The sequence below is a fragment of the Protopterus annectens genome, chromosome 7.part0 (genome assembly GCF_019279795.1).
Source record: "Protopterus annectens isolate FY-2018-M chromosome 7.part0, PAN1.0, whole genome shotgun sequence".
Lineage (NCBI taxonomy): Eukaryota > Metazoa > Chordata > Ceratodontiformes > Protopteridae > Protopterus > Protopterus annectens.
In genome coordinates this window covers 1,290,588,329-1,290,606,074 of record NC_056739.1, presented here as the reverse complement: position 1 = coordinate 1,290,606,074, position 17,746 = coordinate 1,290,588,329, and the positions used below count along the sequence as shown (strand labels likewise).

Here is a 17,746-nt window from a genome sequence, read left to right as displayed (position 1 = left end):
CCCTGATAAAGGCAATTATGACATTTACCATTTTGATCCTCTTCTTAATAAACCTATCGTAACAGTTATTTATGTGAAGCCTAGGGTTAGGGGCAAAGTCAGGGTTAGCAGGTTGCACCACCTTACAAATACCCGCTAACCCCAGCCCTAATCTCGCACCTTACTTTTGAAAACCTCTTTCCCCATTCAAACCACATTTCCACTATTCAAATGAATGTTTTCCAAATGTGTGATCAGTTTACAATAATCATTTTTCTTTTAAATTTTACTTTTGTGATATGCTCATTCTGAAAAGATGACACTGATCACTTCACAGTCAATGCTTTGGCACTGATATATATATATATAAATAAAATTCCCTTTGACAGTTGTGGAGATTTTAAAACTAGTAAATGCACAGAAAAAGCAGTCGAGGATACAGGATGACTCCAATCCACATTCAATGAAGAATGAACCACAAGTCCGATATCCAAAAGGTTTTATTAAATGCAAGCCACAATTTGAAAGTCGATAAGCGCTTTCGTCCCGTAACCACAGAACTTAATCAGATAAAATAAACTGTACTAAATGCAGTTTTAAAGACAAATTCAAGGAGTCACATGCTTCACTTTCCCTAACAAAACTACGCCCCCTTAAAGTCATATCATGAAAACTATATATAAAATATTTAAAGGTAAAAAAAATGTGTAGTAAGAACAACAATGTAATTATTAAAGCATATATGAATATATGTATACCACCTATATAAATAAAACCTATGTTACACGTGCAAGATATTTAAAATATAAAATTATTAATATAAATAATACTTCACATAGTAAGTATATAAAATATTACACTAGTTCTCATTAATGCCTTCAGCCTTAATAGGGAACGGTTTTCATTTAATCCAGGCCAGTTGCCTGCATCTAAAAGCAGCTGCCAATAAAGTTCCCTTTTCTCTAGCAAGATTGACCAAGCACCACCTCTTAATTCTGTTGAAATATTGTCTAATTACATAAAAGTGAAAATAATGTCCTTCATTCTCTAATATATACTTACTTAATGCATTTTTTTTGTTTTAATTTCATACAGGTGTTCATAGACTCGATTCTTTAATTTTCTATCCGTTTTGCCAATGTAAGAACAGCACTGATCACACATAGCACAATATATAACTCTCTGAGTTACAATTATACCTACAATTAATTCTTATATTATTAATATTAAACAACTCTTTATTTTATACAATTACAGAAGTGACACATCCCACATTTGTTCATATGCCCAATATTATTTTTGTTTGAAACCTGTTTCTTTTCAAAAACACTTCAGATTTCTACCTCTTTTGAAAACCATTGAGGGACTTATATCTATGTGTTGTCTTATGGTCTTATCCTGTCTCAGAATGGACCAGTTCTTGTTCAAGATGTTTAAAACAGATACAAAATATTGAAATACTTTAACATTCCAGAATTTGTAGATGAAGTACATTCTCAAATAATAAAGTTTTCGCACTCCAATTAGACAACCTGTTTCTTTTCAAAATGGACAGCTTCAAAAGTCATTATGTATGTTTAAATTAACTTGCTACTTTTCTTACATTCATAGCTGTCTTACTGTCATAATATCTCCGCACCATAAGTAATAAAGTTATTACAACACATGCAAATAAACACCTGATCACTTAAAAGTGAAAAATCACTTTAATTATAGTAATTTAATTCAGGATGAAGGTGAATTGCATTCATTTTTTTCCTGTTTTTTTTTTTTTTTGTGGGAAGCTCTGCCTTCTGCCTCCATGTAATTCTCTGTGGAATGCCCTCAGACCTTAGTCATATAAAGGATTCCATTGAGGCTGTCAAGCTCAGTGCATGAAAGTGATTCTGAGGACTGTAGGGATTGTCCAAGATGTTGGCTTAAATTCTTAAGCTGGTGTTCTAAATCCTTACAAGGATGACCCTTATTTTGAGTTCAGCAGGAAGTTCAGTGGCCAACAATGTTGATGCTGATGAGGCTGTGTGGCCTTCTCCAAACAGAATTGTGAAAGGTGTTGGAGAAATCATGAATAGTATGGGTTCTGCTAGCATGCAATGCATTTCTTTTGCTGTTGATTAAGTGAGACATATATGCATTTTTTAAACTGAAGACCACATTACATTCGTCATGTGGTTGTACTTACTGTTATCACTGCTGGTTCAGAGCAGTGTACTGTTGTTTTTGTTAATGTTTCGAGTGGCAGTAGTAGAGACACAAAGTGCTTTTGTTTGGTATGTAGTGGAGGATGTTACTGAATGGTATGATGCATTTGAAAATGGTCTATAAATATGAAATTATGAATGAGTTCTGTAATGATCCTCACAAAAGTGGTCTCTCACATGCTTACATACACACACACACAGTTGCTCTTAGACAAGGTTGTGAACTTTGCTGTTTTAAAATCTTCAGTATGTAATAGGAGCCTTTTCCTCTGAAGAAAATGTAGCATGAAACCTAGTGCAATACTAATCAGGTTACAAAAATGAATGTGAAAAGATTTACAACGTTTTTAACCTGGCACAGTTGAAGCCCATGAAAAAAAATATGATAAAGTTCCTCAAAAAGCCTGCCACTCTTAGGGGTGGAGTTTCACAGAAAAAGAAGTTTCAGAATCCTGGCAGAAGTTATGTCCGGACAATTTCTGCTAGAAACTAAATTCCACACAACAGTTACCACTACTGTAAGTAATAGTGTTATCACAGTTACCACTACTGTAAGTAATAGTGTTATCACAGTTACCACTACTGTAAGTAATAGTGTTATCACAACACATGCAAATTAAAGCCAGATCACTTAAAAGTGTGACAAATCACATTGGAAAGTCTAGAAAATTCAGTGGAATATATACCAAATGAAATAGGATACATATTTTGAAAATGGTTCACAACTAAAATAAAATCATTTTAAATAAAATATAGTAGCCTGCACAAGCATATCTACAATATAAAAGGGTAAGCTTATGACAAATTAATAAAATGAAGACACAAACTATGATTCATTTAATTCAGATCCCATTAAAAAGTAAATGGAAAAACATTTCCTTGGATATTATCAGCAGTTTACAATAAGAAAATATGAACATAATGACCAGACTGGTGGAATTCTAGATCAATGTACAGGACAAGATGGAGGAAATTCAACTGATAAAGCCTAATGAAGCAGAATTATTAATAAATTCCCTCTGTAATAACAAAGCTGATGGATACAAGATCCCAGTGTGTAGTCTATCTCCCAACTGGCTCTTATTACTTTAAACCCATTTCTCCTATCTACTATTCTCAACCCAATGATCTCTTATTGATCTCTAGCAAAAAATAATAGTAATCAGGAGAAAGTTCATGGAACTGGATGCAATACATAATTTATATCTTACCTCCACTTTGAATGTAGACTGCAGAACATTTGCCAAATAGGGAAGTCTGATGATGTAGGCTAATGTACACAATTTCTAATTGGCAAAATGGTTAACGATAGATAAAAATATTTTGCAATTATAACATTAAACAGCTTTTGGATTCTAATCGGAAGCAAAGAACTCTATGGTCAATTTATAAATTCAAAATATATGCAAAAGTAAATATTTCTTTATAAAGTTTTGGAGAAATACAATTATCCTTATGAACTAATTAACAGAATAAAACCTTTACATTCCAGTACTAAGGCCAAAAAATTGTAATCAATCATCTATAACTTCATATTTGTTAAAATGTATTTATTGAGGCAAGCAAGAATGTCCCCATAACACTATTAATTAAAGGGATGTTCCCACTATTAGAAATTATAGCCCCAAATTAAAATGTGCATGGCATTAATAAGGGGTCACAACTTCTGGCCTTATTGTTTCCACCCTACTACTAGACCTTTCTAAAGCCTTCGATACTATCCTCCCATAAGGACAAAGAGAATAAAAACTAAAACAGCCGCTTGGCTTACTAAAAACACACTAACTATTATGAGGCAGAGAGATAAAGCCTGGGCTCTTTACCTAAAAAACAGGTCCCCCTCACCCTTCTTGAATACAAAACACTTCGAAATAAAGTAAAAAAAACCTCATCATTTCCGACCGACAAAACGTTTTTTCCACACTACAAAACAACAACAAAACTAACCCTCAGAAATTCTGGAAAGGTATCTCCACTCTCCTTAACCCCGGCAAACTAGACACCCCCTCCCCTGACCCAAATGCTACTGACACTGACTTAGCAACCAAATTAAACACTTTTTTCATTGACTATCTCTAAACTTACTTCTTTTTCTAATACCACCACAATCTCCACATCACCTCCTCCCTCCTCTACCATTACACTCTTCCCTGTTCTTCCACCACTCCTTCACTCTCCCCCACTAACTCACAATCCTTCACCCCTTCTTCTACTATCCCTCACCCCTCTCCATCTCCTTCCCCTACTTCCCACACTTCCCAGTGTCCTCCCTTCTCATTATAACCAATTCCCACTTTTACTATAATAAAAACTCCTCCAGAAATTGAAGCCATGCTCCAATGCTCCAGATGATATCCCCTGCTTATTTTCTCAGTCTAGCCGCTGAAGCAGTCACCTACTCCATTAGCATTCTAATTAACCGTTCAATCCAGGAATGCATAGTACCCAAAATTTGGAAAAAGGCCTTCATTATACCATTACATAAAGGAGGCAACAATAATAATGTTACCAACTTCCATCCCATTGCTATCCTGTCTCCTATCTCTAAACTCTTGGAAAAATGCATACAACAACAACTTCTTCCACACCTCTTAGACAAACAGCTTCTAACTCCCACACAACATGGATTCAGGCCAAATCATAGTACTATGACTGCCCTTCTCTCCTTCCTTGAAACTATTAATAAAGCCCGGGATTCTGGCCTTATTGTTTCCAATTACTACTAGACCTTTCTAAAGCCTTCGATACTCTCTCTCATAGCCTGCTTTTAACTAAACTCTCTAAACTTACCCTATCCCCTTCTTCCTTGAATTGGTTCTCCAGCTACTTATCTAACCGATATCAAGCAGTAAAATGGAAAAAGGCCACCTCCTCATTTCTTAATACCCCAACCGGAGTCCCCCAAGGATCCATATTAGGTCCCCTTCTTTTTAATATATTTATAAATGATTTCCAGAACTCTATTCCTTTCTCAAATATCATCCAATATGCAGATGATTCAACTATCATCTGCTCTAACACATCTACCCCTGTACTCCTAAATCTTACTCAAGAAGCAATGGATGAAAAGAAACCACCTTGTATTAAATGCCTCTAAAACCAAACTAATGGTATTTACTCCCTCTAAAACTACCTCATTCAACTTGAACTCCTTCACTATCACTAGCCAAAACAATATTCCTCTGGAACTAGTATCAGAGACCAAATTACTTGGGGTCCAAATTGACAACCAGCTTAAATTCCATTCCCACTTACAACTAAACATCAAAAAGACCCATCAAAAACTAGGCATGCTCTACCGACAAAATAACTACCTCACCCCTGCCACTAAAGTAACTCTACTTCCTTTCTTATCCCCTCCCTTCTCTACAGAACTCCTCTTCTCACTAACCTACAATCCTCTCTTAAATCTCAACTTTCCTCCTACAACAAAATTGCCAAATTTGCTACCAGCCAAAAGTCGTCCTCCCATCACTGCCCTTCTCTCCAAAAACTAAAATGGCTAGAACTACCAAATCAACTCATCTATACACAACTAACTCTTGTACATAAGCTCATTTTTAACCCCACCCTCTGTCCTTCACTCTCTTCTACCTTTAAGATGTACCTTCCTGATCGAGTACTGAGGTCCAATAATCAAAATCTAATAGAAGTGCACAAACCATCCCATCCACCAGGCAAAAATCTTCTATCTTATGGTTTAGCACGTCTCTGGAACTCCCTACCACCTTCCATTCATACTACTTCTAACCATTACTCTCTTAAAAAATCTCTAATATCCCAATGGGAATGCTCCTGCTCTCTCCCCACATAACAAATGATATCAAACTCCTGTTCCATTCATTCTATGGAAAACAAACCCCTTTTTCACCTCATTCAAGGCCTTAGATTCCTTCTTTCGCTCTTTCTCTCTTCTCTCTCGATCTTATTCTCATCTAAAACTTTCTCCTTCTATTCACCTCTCCATATACTTTTATTCCAGTACTTGTATGTTAGTTGTAAATATTGCATCAGACTGCTGCTACTTATATGCGATTTGTAAACAATGAATCAGACTAACTATGAACTGTATGTTTCCTAAGAAGAAATGCCTCTCTGCTGTACAATGCAATGTTCCATTGCCAGTCAGTTTTAACTCCAACCTCATCACTAGTGTGTATTACTTGCAATGTTTGCTGTATTAATTGTAAAGGTCTTGTTCAAAACTGCAACCTTTGTATAAATATAATCTTTAAACTATTGTAACCTAGAGTGCTATTGGAGCTTTTCTCCCCAGGACTCCATTGAAATCAAATGGCCCAATGGACTATCCTGGTAAACCAACTGCAAATAAATAAATAAATATATGTATGTATGCTCATGATTTATTAATGTTAATTAAAATATAAGATATATCTTCATGATTTAATTAATACAGCTAATTATTCCCTAATCAATTGTATCTCATGATGTTAATGTTAATCAATTTAATTCTAAAAATGTAAAATTATTAAGTAATCAAGTAAAAGTTCAGAACCTACTTTAGGTTATTACATCTTTTACTGACTGATACAATTATACATCTATGTCATTACCATACAACAAATACACGATACAGTTATTACATTTCTCTCAGGTGCTCTATAAATTACCTTGCTAACTACTGAATTAAATATTTACAATATGTACACATTCTCTATAAATATATTTATTGTACATAAAACACAGGTACAACAGTTTCTGATGTCAAGTGCTTTTAAGTCATTATGTATTAAAGTGACTGCTAGCAACCTCAAATCAAGGGGGCAAAGAAATAAAGTAAATGGGTGGGGCTCTATTACAACAGGTCAATGACCATTACTTGTGATCACACAACAGATGGGGTCCTTCACTTTCATTCAGAAACTGCCTCAGTATGTACCCACTCATTATAGTCACTTAATTGAATATATATATATATATATATATATATATATATATATACACACACATCACATATTTAACTATGATCAAAAATGTCAGCCTTAAATGGCACAGAGTAGACAAAGGACTCTGTGGGCCCCCCCAAAAGTCATTCTATATGATCAGAGGTACATCTTAGAGCTTTTTTTTTTTAAACAACCTTTTATTCAAATGATGGCCTGAACAAAACAATCATTAGTAATGAAAGAGTTTCAGTCATTTTTTAATGTTCAAAGCCAACAAAATAATGCCTCAATAAACTGAGAGAGCAAATTCTTGCAAGGATATACACCTTATCTGGAAATACTACCCATCTTCCTACCCCTACAAAAACAATGATAATATAGACATTTATTTTCTATGTAACCCTGTGGTGTTAGATTGGGATGATAGAATGAAAGTATAAGCACAGATGGTCAGAAGTACATGTTATACAGCTAAGGGTTTGGAACCAAAACGTAGATAAAATCCAGGGCCTGTAATTCAGAAACCCTTCTACAGAGGTAATGGCCAACAAAAAAGCAGTCTTCCATGATAAATATTTCAACTCGGCAGTAGCTGCAGGCTCAAAAGGTTGTAGAGTGAGTTTCTCCAACACAAAATTGAGATCCCAAGCAGGAGTAGGAGCTCTACGTGGGGGTCTTATATTCTTTGCCCCTCTAAGGAATTGCTTAAACAAAGGATGAGAAAACAATGGTGGGTCACAGTCATAGTGAGCAGAAATTGCTGCAGCATGAACCTTAATAGAGGAGAAGGACAAACCTTTGTCCAGTAACTCAGTAAGATATTGAAGAGCCACACTTAAATTAGGCTTCCTTTGCTGTACTCCAAAATAAAAATCTCCTCCATTTATCTGCGTACACTTTCCTTGTACTAGGCCTTCTGGCCTCCAAAATAACATTCAAAACTTGCTGTGGAAGCCGAGACCCTCCAGGGTTTAAAACAGAATATGCCAGGCTGTTAGATGTAGAGAGTGAAGTTTGACATTGAGTAAATGACTGTTCTCCTGAGACAGCAGGTGTGGAATCGAAGGCAAAGGCCATGGAGGCTCCTGTACCAGACTTCTCAGTAATGGGTACCAGTGCTGTTGAGGCCAATCTGGAGCTATTAAAATCATCTTTGGCTTGTCCTGTCTGACCTTCAGGAGTACCTTTGGGAGGAGAGGCAGAGGTGGAAAGGCATACACATGAAGATTGCTCCAATTGAATGAGAGAGCATCCACTTTCCAAGCTGTGGGATGAAACCTTTTTGTGCAAAACTTTGGCAGCTGGTAGTTTAGTGGAGAAGCTTAACAGATCTATGTCTGGAGTTCCCCATAACACTGTCAATTTCTGAAACACATGAGGATCCAATTTCCACTGTGGGGATCCATAATTTGTCTGCTCAACACATCTGCTAAGGAGTTCTGTGCTCCCGGCAGAAACCTTGCCTGAAGATTTAGCTGTAAACTGAGAGCAGTCTCCCACATAATCATTGCTTGTCTGCATAGAGGATAAGAATGCGTTCCCCCTTGCTTGTTGATGTACCACATGACAGTTGTGTTGTCTGTTAGAACCAACACCTGCCCTGGAAGAAGTAAATCCTTGAAAGCTATTAATGCAAATTGGACTGCTAACATCTCCTTTGAGTTGATATGTAGATGTTGAAGTCTGGCAGGCCACGTGTCTTGTACCCACTTTCCATTTAGATGAGCTCCCCAAGCTTTGTCTGAGGCATCGGTCGTTAGAATCTGACTCGCCTCTGGCCGGGTCACAGAGAGTCCCTTGTTTAGGTGACATTCCTGAGCCCACCACAAAAATTCCTTTTGAATGCAAGGTATTATCTGAGTGACAGTGTCCATATCTTGGCAGTGCTGTGTCCATACATTTTTGAGATACCATTGTAGCTTCCTCATATGCAGTTTGGCATTGGGAAGCACCAGAATACAAGATGCCATGAACCCCAAGGCTTGAAGGACTGTCCTTGCAGTCAGCCTGGACTGATGAGACAATTGATGGAAGTAAAGAGAAAGATTCTTTTGTTTGTCCGGGGTCGAAAAGGCCATCTGGGATGCTGTATTCAGTCTCACACCCAGAAAGCACATGTCCTGAGAGGGTACTAGACTGGACTTTATTTCGTTCACAGAATACCCCAGGCATCTTAGCACTGCTATCACATACTGTAAATGATGAAGAAGTTCGTCCTTTCCTTGGGCCAGAATCAGGCAATCGTCCAAATAAGGATAGATCTGTATTCCTCTTAGCCTGAAGAAAGCTATCACTGGAGCCAGAACCTTCGTGAACACTCTGGGCGCAGTAGATAAGCCAAAGGGCAATGCAGAGAACTGATAATGAGAAGTCCCAGCCCAGAAACGCAGATACTTTCTGCAACTGAGCCTGATAGGAACATGAAGGTAAGCCTCCTTGAGATCCAGAGTCACCATCCAGTGATCTTTGCCCAGCAGAGGTAAAAGCTGTTGTAACGTCAACATTTTGAACTTGGGAATGTCCAGATATGTGTTGAGGATAGATAAATCCAAGATTGGTCTCCACGTGTTCCCTTTCTTTGGTACTAGGAACAGGCGAGAATAAAATCCTAGGCCCACTTCTGGCAGGGGGACCGGTTGTATGGCCCCTATTTGAAGTAGCAGAGAAATTTGTTTGTGAGCCTCTAGTCTTTGCTGAGGAGGAACATCCGGCATGCCTTTGAAAGGAGGCAAGGTATGGAAATAAAACTTGTAACCTCGGTGTATGATATCCAATACCCATTTGTCTTGGGTAATCAAATTCCAATTTTCCTTGAAGAGTGCCAACCTTCCTCCCAAAGGAGCTGCCAGGCAAGAAGGATCTGGCAGCTGAAAAGGTAGGTCATTGGGCCTGTTTACGAAAGGACTGGCCCCTGCCCTCACCAGTTTGTGCAGGTGAACTCCCTGTTCTAGGTCTGAAAGAACTCTGAGCTCTGCCCTACCACGTCTAGATCTACCCCTAGACTGAGAATCATAAGAAGGATACGTCCACCCCTTAGCAGGCGAATTCCTACTAAACTTTGGAGGCTGTACTTGCAAAAATCTTTAACAGCCTGCATGGACTTAGCCTTGTCTTCCATTTTCTTCAAGACTGACTCCACAGGTGAACCAAACAACACATCAGACTGTAAAGGAGCATCCAAAATCCTTGTCTTAACATGGTCAGATAAATTCTGATCCCTCAGCCATGCGTGCCTGCGAAGAACTGAACCAGTGGCAGCCACCCTAGACGAGGCCTGTACAGCATCAAAACCACATTGTAAAGAATGCTTACCCACCTGCTCTGAAACATGCACCAAATCTTGTAACTCTTTACACTCAATGCCTTCCAGAGCATCCACCTTAGACTTCAATTGAGATAGAAGATAGTTTTGATATTTCAACATATGAAACTGGCAATTCAAAGCCCTCATAGCTAGGGTAGAAGATGTATAGACTTTCTTTCCCCATCTATCCAAAGCTCTGGCCTCTTTATCTGGAGGAACCGGATTTTTACAACAGATGCCTTGACACCCTTAGGTCCCTGACTAACAGTTTCTGGGTCCGCCCTAGGACTCTTATAAAGATATTTATGAGCCTCAGGCACCCTGTAATACCTATCCGGTTTAACAGGAGCAGGAGGCAGAGAATCAGGATTAAGTGAAGCCTCTGCAAACACATCTTCCACAACATCCAGAACAGGAGGTATAGCCAAGGGCCTACGCTGGGGCAAAGCAAAAATTCCTAAGCCTTTTCCTGGAATCAGAGAAGTCCTGACCTTCCCACTTAAAGTGTTCCCTCATGGAATGAAGAGTCTCTGAAAAGCAAAAATCCTCTGGAGGAGAAGCGGAAGGAGTCGAATCATCTGCATCAGAATCAGAATAAGGAGAGTACTCCTGCAAGTCTTCAGCCGAAGACTCAGAAACATCCGAAGCCTGCTCAAAACTCCCCAACTCTGGCTCCACCCTAGGCCTCTTATCAGGAGGGGGCAAAGAACCTCTAATCAGAGTAATCAAATCTTCTGCCATTTTAAGCATGTGCTTCTTGGGCACAGACCCTGCTGCACTAGGAGTGACACCAACAGAAGCTAAACCTGGCCTGCCTCTGGGAGAAGCCTTGGAAACAGAAGGAGAGGACCTAACCACCCTAGGAAGGGAGGGGAGTACAGTAACTTGGGAAGCCCTTCAGCCTGACCTGCCTCCTGAGAGGCCACATCCTGCAATATCAAAGTTTCCCCTGGGACTCCAGAGAAGTCTCCGGAACCACCGGTTCCACTGACGCTCTAAAGAACAGGCGTCCGAACGGATGACTCTTCTTGCCTGGGTTTAACTGCTTTGTCTTTGCACTTCTTGAAGAAGCGGGCGGAGAATCCGACGGCATATTATAATTGCACCGCTTCAAGACCAGCCTAGCACAATCTAACCTTCTTAATAGTGCGCTTATTGAACCTAGCACAAAAGCGACACCCAACAACGTCGTGCTCAGGCCCCAAACAAGGAATACACAAAGAATGATAATCCCTATGCGGTATCTGTTTCCCACAAGAAATACAGTTATTCACTTTTCTGACATCGGTAAAACACTGAGGCAAGAAAAAACAAAATATTCTAACGGGTACTTAGCCAACTTTGATTCGGTCTGAAACTCCGAACTCGAAAAATTTCAGAACGCCGAACGGCACTTGCAACGCTGCTTCTGCATCGAACCATGCGGCAAAAAAGACTGAGGATATGACGTCGGTCATGCGCTTTTTGTACCCTGACGTCCTGATGTCAGTTTTAAGCGCCTTGACCGACGTCAGCCTTATACTTTGGTATTCGGGCCGACCGAGGACAGCGGACTACCCATATGTAAGGACTGCAGCAATGTGAGATGAAGAACATCAACAAAATTTATCTGCCATGTGGTATGTGTCATGACTACAAAGGATCTAAATACCAGCTCAGTTACCCAGTTAAGAAATAATACAATAACAAAAACTACAAGAGACCAAATAACCTGATGCATTAGAAAGATATCAAGAAATGAAATCAATATGCTGATTACCCTTCTAGTCATAAATTGTACATTAAATTAAGTTTAGTAAAAACATTTTTCTGCAAGAAATGAAATCATAGATGAAAAGAATACAGAGAGTTTACCTTTGTCCATTTTTGGCCCTTCATAATGTTCAAAGATATCAAAGTACTATGCCTCCAGCCAGTCAACTAATACAAGTGCCGATGGGAAATTTGTTTAACCTCATCTGAATAGTAATGGAGTTTCATATACTGAACAGTTAAAAACTGAAGTAAAGTGAGCAGGCTACATATGCTATAATCCAAATGTACCAGAAAAGCAATATACTAAAGCATGTATCATAGACCTCTATTATGGCATTCTGTCAAGTAAAGTTTAAAGATATTTTTATCAAATATAAATTAAAAAAAATACTAACTTCTGGGAAAAACGTCAACCAGTATTGAAGTATAGTGACCTCAGACAAATACTTATATAGCACAGGACAGCATTCCCCCATGCAAAAATGTCTTGAACTTATTTCTATTTTACCTTATGTCCCAGTCTTCCTTCAGCCCAAGGTTAGCCTTCTTGCTTTTCCCTCAGTTACTGCAGATGCCTGACCCCAACTCCCACAACTGCTCCTGTACAAGCTACCTCCAGACGTAACCTTTCAATGGGTCAAACTCCTGACTACAGGAAGCTGACCTCACAGTACTCAAATATAGTACCTGGGCAGTGAGATTCCATCAGCCAATGTGCAGTACAGCACCAACAGATTGTGTCCATAACTGTGGCAGCATCATGTACAATTATGTTACAACATCGCTGCAAACCAATGCTTAGCAAGCCACCTTCAAAACTCCTGGTTCCCACCAGAGACTGCAAAGGTAATGGTTACTCTAAATCCTTCCCCTGGGAAAGGAGAGTTGACCATCAGCCACTTCATTTCATTCTACCCTCGTGGCTCTCCCTAGAAGTGCCCAAAGCAAGTTCATGACCTTAGGCCACTGTTTTACTCAAACAGGAGTTCAGGCTCTCTGCCACTGGGCTCACTGTATTTCTATTTTAATTTTGCTGAATATTTCTTTGAAGCAAAATACACCATTACATATGAAGAATTTGTACTCTGATAGTCAAAATTTTGTTGATGCAACTAAAGTTTAATTACTGACTCTGCAACAGTCAAGTACGTGAACAATGAACTTTGGTCCTGGACAGTAATTTGGTCTGCCTTTTCCTGAAGAAAATAAAATCAAAATTATTAAAAAACAAGTCAGAGTTCTGAAGTACTGGGAAACCAAAGGTGGCTTTAATCCTGAAGTCATTGTCCGAAACCACATTTGGAGAAGGTGTAAAGCAATAACCACAAAGCACTAAAAAATGTTCGCAATGAAGCCATTTTTGAAATGAGCACTGGAAGCAGACATACCACAATACAGCAGCACATGGCAGTAGCATTTTATAATAAGCAAAGTGTCATCCAATAGCAAATCACTGCAGTTCGTACTCTATTAGGAAATGTGCTTAGTAAATGAAATCCCTTCCCTCTTTCAAGCAAAGGACACATGTTAAGTCTTCCAAAAATCAAGTATCTGCTTCATATAAAACCTAAGCTGGTAGTGCACTTCTAGGATATGAAGGCATCTTACTCCCATGGTTTTATTTCAAAGTCACTGAACCAGTGGGTTTGAACAAGGTTCACACAAGCCCGTTAAGCATGAAAGTCAAGTACGAAGAAAGACATGGGATCTTCAAAAGCAGGCAGAGTTTGAGTAAAGTAAAGAACTGCTTGAAAAGCAGGGACTGGGCAAAATTCTGTCCCCCAGAAGGTTCCAATGTGCTGAAAAACAGAGACCTATACCATCCAAGATGTCTGACATTGGTCAGAACAATGTAACAATTGACTAGGTTGACATAAGATGCTTCGCCACCCCAAGAGATAAAGTCTTCCACTTCTTAGCAGGTCTGCCACGTGGAGGCATCCTGATGGCAACAATCATCTCCAATTCTCCAGAGATGACACTTAGCAAAATAATAGGGTGTACAGCAGGAACCAAGCCCAGACATGAAGCCAGCCATTCTCCACTCCCAACTGTGGGGAACTTCTTGACTTAAAAGAGAAAGTACCTGTTTCAATACCAAGACCTGAAAGTCTAATACTACACCATTCTCAGCCACCAGCTCATCACCCACACAAACTTTTTGGGGAAAAAAGCATAGAATCGGGGAGAAAAAACATAGGTAGAAAACACATTAATTTCCCCGACCACAGAAAGGGAGAACAAGAAAAAAACTATTTTTTACCAAGTGGCAAATAAACCGATCTTCTAAGGGCCCATTTTGAAATATCTAAACCAGGCAAAGTTCCTAAACATACAACTACAGGACTGCCTCAGTAAATCTGTCAGCAAGTTTGTCACTTGAGATACAGACTAATGTGACAGTAATGCTTCCATGGTCTAATGCTAGATTTGCACTGCCTCTGTGCTCAGGGGTTATACCTTACACCTACATTCCGTCTCTTGTTCAGGTTTCACAGAAGACTAGCTTACCTCCACACTCCAGAAGTCTGGAAGAAGCTCTTTTTTTCCATTTATATAATGCATTCCTGTGGCAAATAATCATCAATACCTACTGCTATGCTGAGAGTACGTAGTTTCCTGTGATGGATTAATGAAATCTGACTAGTTTCTGTCATTTTCCACTGATGTCAGATTCTAAACTGTAATTGCATTACAATGCAATTAGTTTCTCGTTAAATCATTTGCTTCCATGCTTTCTTCTTGGTTCATGCCAGTATGGTGTACAATCCGGTACAGATTTTTGTAAAATTTTTTCTGTGTACTGCATTAATTGTTGTTTCTTATTTTATCTAACTTGCTGTTGTAATATTTACTTATTTTTTACCCAGCTGTGTCATACATCTACTGTTTTTATGTTATGTCTATGCAAAATGCGTACTTGTTAAACACCACAATAAAACTGAAGTTAAATGTACAAAAAGTATACGTTGTCTAAGGATCCCAGAAAATAGTTTCGCTTTTAGCTTAACATATACTAATAAATAGAACAGCCTGCTTCAAACTTTCCTCTCACTCTGGAATTGCTAACTGGTCTCAGTTGGTCTGGTTCACAGTCAAGCAATCTCTCTGCACAATAGAATCAACTGTCCTAAAAACATTTTACTGAATTTTTCAACTTTTAATTTCCTAAATATGCCACTTAATCAAATGCTACATGCCCACTACCACTCCTGTGGTTCTGACATATATCTCAACTGCCCAGATGTTTGTCAGTTTTGGTCAGTTACTCGTAAAATTTGTGGTCTTCTGGAAAATCAGAGGACTGAAGTCACTACATAATTATATACACTGGATTTTCAGACTTCATATCCTAAGAAAAATGCATGCAAATGCCAAACCTATTATTTTAGCAACTTTCTAACTTGCAGAGCAATATTTAACATTTTTCCCTGATTTTAAGCCTTTCCCTCTCCACTCACCCCACCTCATTATTTCTGACTTTGTCCAAATTTCTTGTGCTTAAATATGACATGTCAAACTAAGCACCAGACCCAATCAGCACTGGAGTTGGTTTAAGACAGGATATGACCAGATAAAGCAGAAAATCCAAAATTACATCTCCAGACTCAAAAACTTTCTGATGTCCCTGAAAGCAAAAGAACAGCTGTCGACAAAATGCACAAACAAGATGTTCTAAATGTTGTCTCATGCATGTAATCACCAAGTAAAATTTTTAACTAAAATACCTACCTGTATTTATAATCCACAACACGAACATCAAAATTGAACATAGTCTTCATTGCGTTCACCAGCTAAGGATAAAAATAAAAATAAGTACGTAAATAAATACAGCAGTAAAATCCAGTAGAAAAATCCCATATAAACTTCTCGGTTTAGTACATGTACACATACTAACATATACACTCACACATTATATTTAAATATTTTGATCTGGATTGCTTCTGTTGATCTTCGGGCTTTCCACAGCCTCATTACTTTATCCACTGGCTACCCCAGATATAATTCTTAAAATGGGGGGAGTTGCAACATACTGCAGATGGTGGAGGGCATCCTAGTCTGTGTTCTGAATGGCAATCAACCTACAAGCATGACTGTACTTCTCAGTAACTCCAAAGCATGTCTACGCACACCTGTCACACTACTGCAGCCTGCTATATAGTGTCAGTCTTGCATTGTCTAGTCCTTGACTCACCCCCAAACCCCAGTAAAAACAAAGAGAGACTAGCAGACATTTGATTCTTCCCCACCTAGCTGGTCTACTGCTGCTGAATTCCTGCAGCCACAGACAAAAGAAAGAAACTTACTTTGCATCTGCAAGATGGCAAGTTATGGTTTCTTTTTTTTTAACCTTTTATTTAGAATATTTTTATGGAAGCTTTCAGATTAGAACTTAACTTTATGTGTAATTCAGCTGGCACACCTCTTTTAATGTTACAGTATAACACAATCAATGCTTATTTAAACTATGTGCAGTCTAGCTGGTACACCCCCAAAGGATGGCATTCGAAAAAAAACCCAAAAAACTATATTACCATTCTTATACAAACTACTTTGAAAGAAGCATAGAAATACCAAATATTGTATTCTGAATTCACTGCTGCTCCTCACAAGCATCATGCATAGCTGATAAACAAGAGTGGGTTCCCGACTTCAACCACTGGCCAGCCCCAACCTTTGTGCACAACAGAGAAAAAAGTCCCTCATTAGTCTGAATAAGTGAATCAGGGAACTAGTCAAATCTCTGAAAGCAGACTGAAGTAAAAATACCCTCCAAAGTGAAGGATAATCATAAGGCATTTTTCAGTTATATCTGCAATCTTAAGGGCAACAGCCAACAATGTGTGGAATTAGTTGTAGATGGCATTACCTATACTCAAGCCAGAAGATGTAGCAAATCTGCTGGCAAACCAATTTACTCAAATTTCACCTTCCCATCACCCTCAGTTCTCCCCCAAGAAATACCCTCCACCACTCCATCACCAATCATCAGCAAAGATAAAGTTAACACTACACTTTCTAAAGCTAAAAACACTGCTTCAATGGGGCATGAAAATATACCAGGATGCCTCAAACAACTTAAATCAGGAATTATCAGGCCCATTAGGATCTCCATTTATCCACAGCCTCTAGACTGGCTTTGTCCTGACAGAGTGGAGGACATCAACAATCATTCTTCTGCATAAAGGGGGCCATCTACTGACTCAGAAAACTACAGACCCATGTGTTTGACTAGTCTTGCATGTAAGGCCATGGAAAGAATAATCATGGACCTGACGAACAATGACATACAAGCGGTCATGCTTACTGAATCTGGTGGATTCCTTTAAGAAATTCACCAAGGCCATGGAGGAGTGCAAAACAGTCCATACCGCCTACCTCGATCTGGCCAAGGCATATGGCAATTCCCCATTCAGGTATTATAAGTAAACTCACAAAACTGGGCATAAATCCCTGTGTCACTTGATGGATAGCCAAGTGGATCATTGGCAGGACACATGATTAAACTGGGTGAATCCACATCCAGCAAGAGGCTAGTGGCGTGCCACAGGGCTCAGGTGTTGGGACCACTCCTGTTCTGAATATACTTCTCTGAAGTC

The 17,746-nt window shown here is 38.9% G+C and overlaps 1 protein-coding gene across 3 annotated transcripts in view; it reads right to left on the bottom strand.

Annotated features, from left to right (window-relative positions):
• The window catches only part of EOGT (EGF domain specific O-linked N-acetylglucosamine transferase), an 859,464-nt gene that overhangs the window by 103,991 nt on the left and 737,727 nt on the right, over positions 1-17,746 (bottom strand). For all 3 annotated transcript variants that reach the window (XM_044077905.1, XM_044077906.1, XM_044077907.1), the window contains one exon: positions 15,879-15,940. In XM_044077905.1, the coding sequence (XP_043933840.1) occupies positions 15,879-15,940 (62 nt within the window). The remainder of the gene's footprint in view (positions 1-15,878; positions 15,941-17,746) is intronic.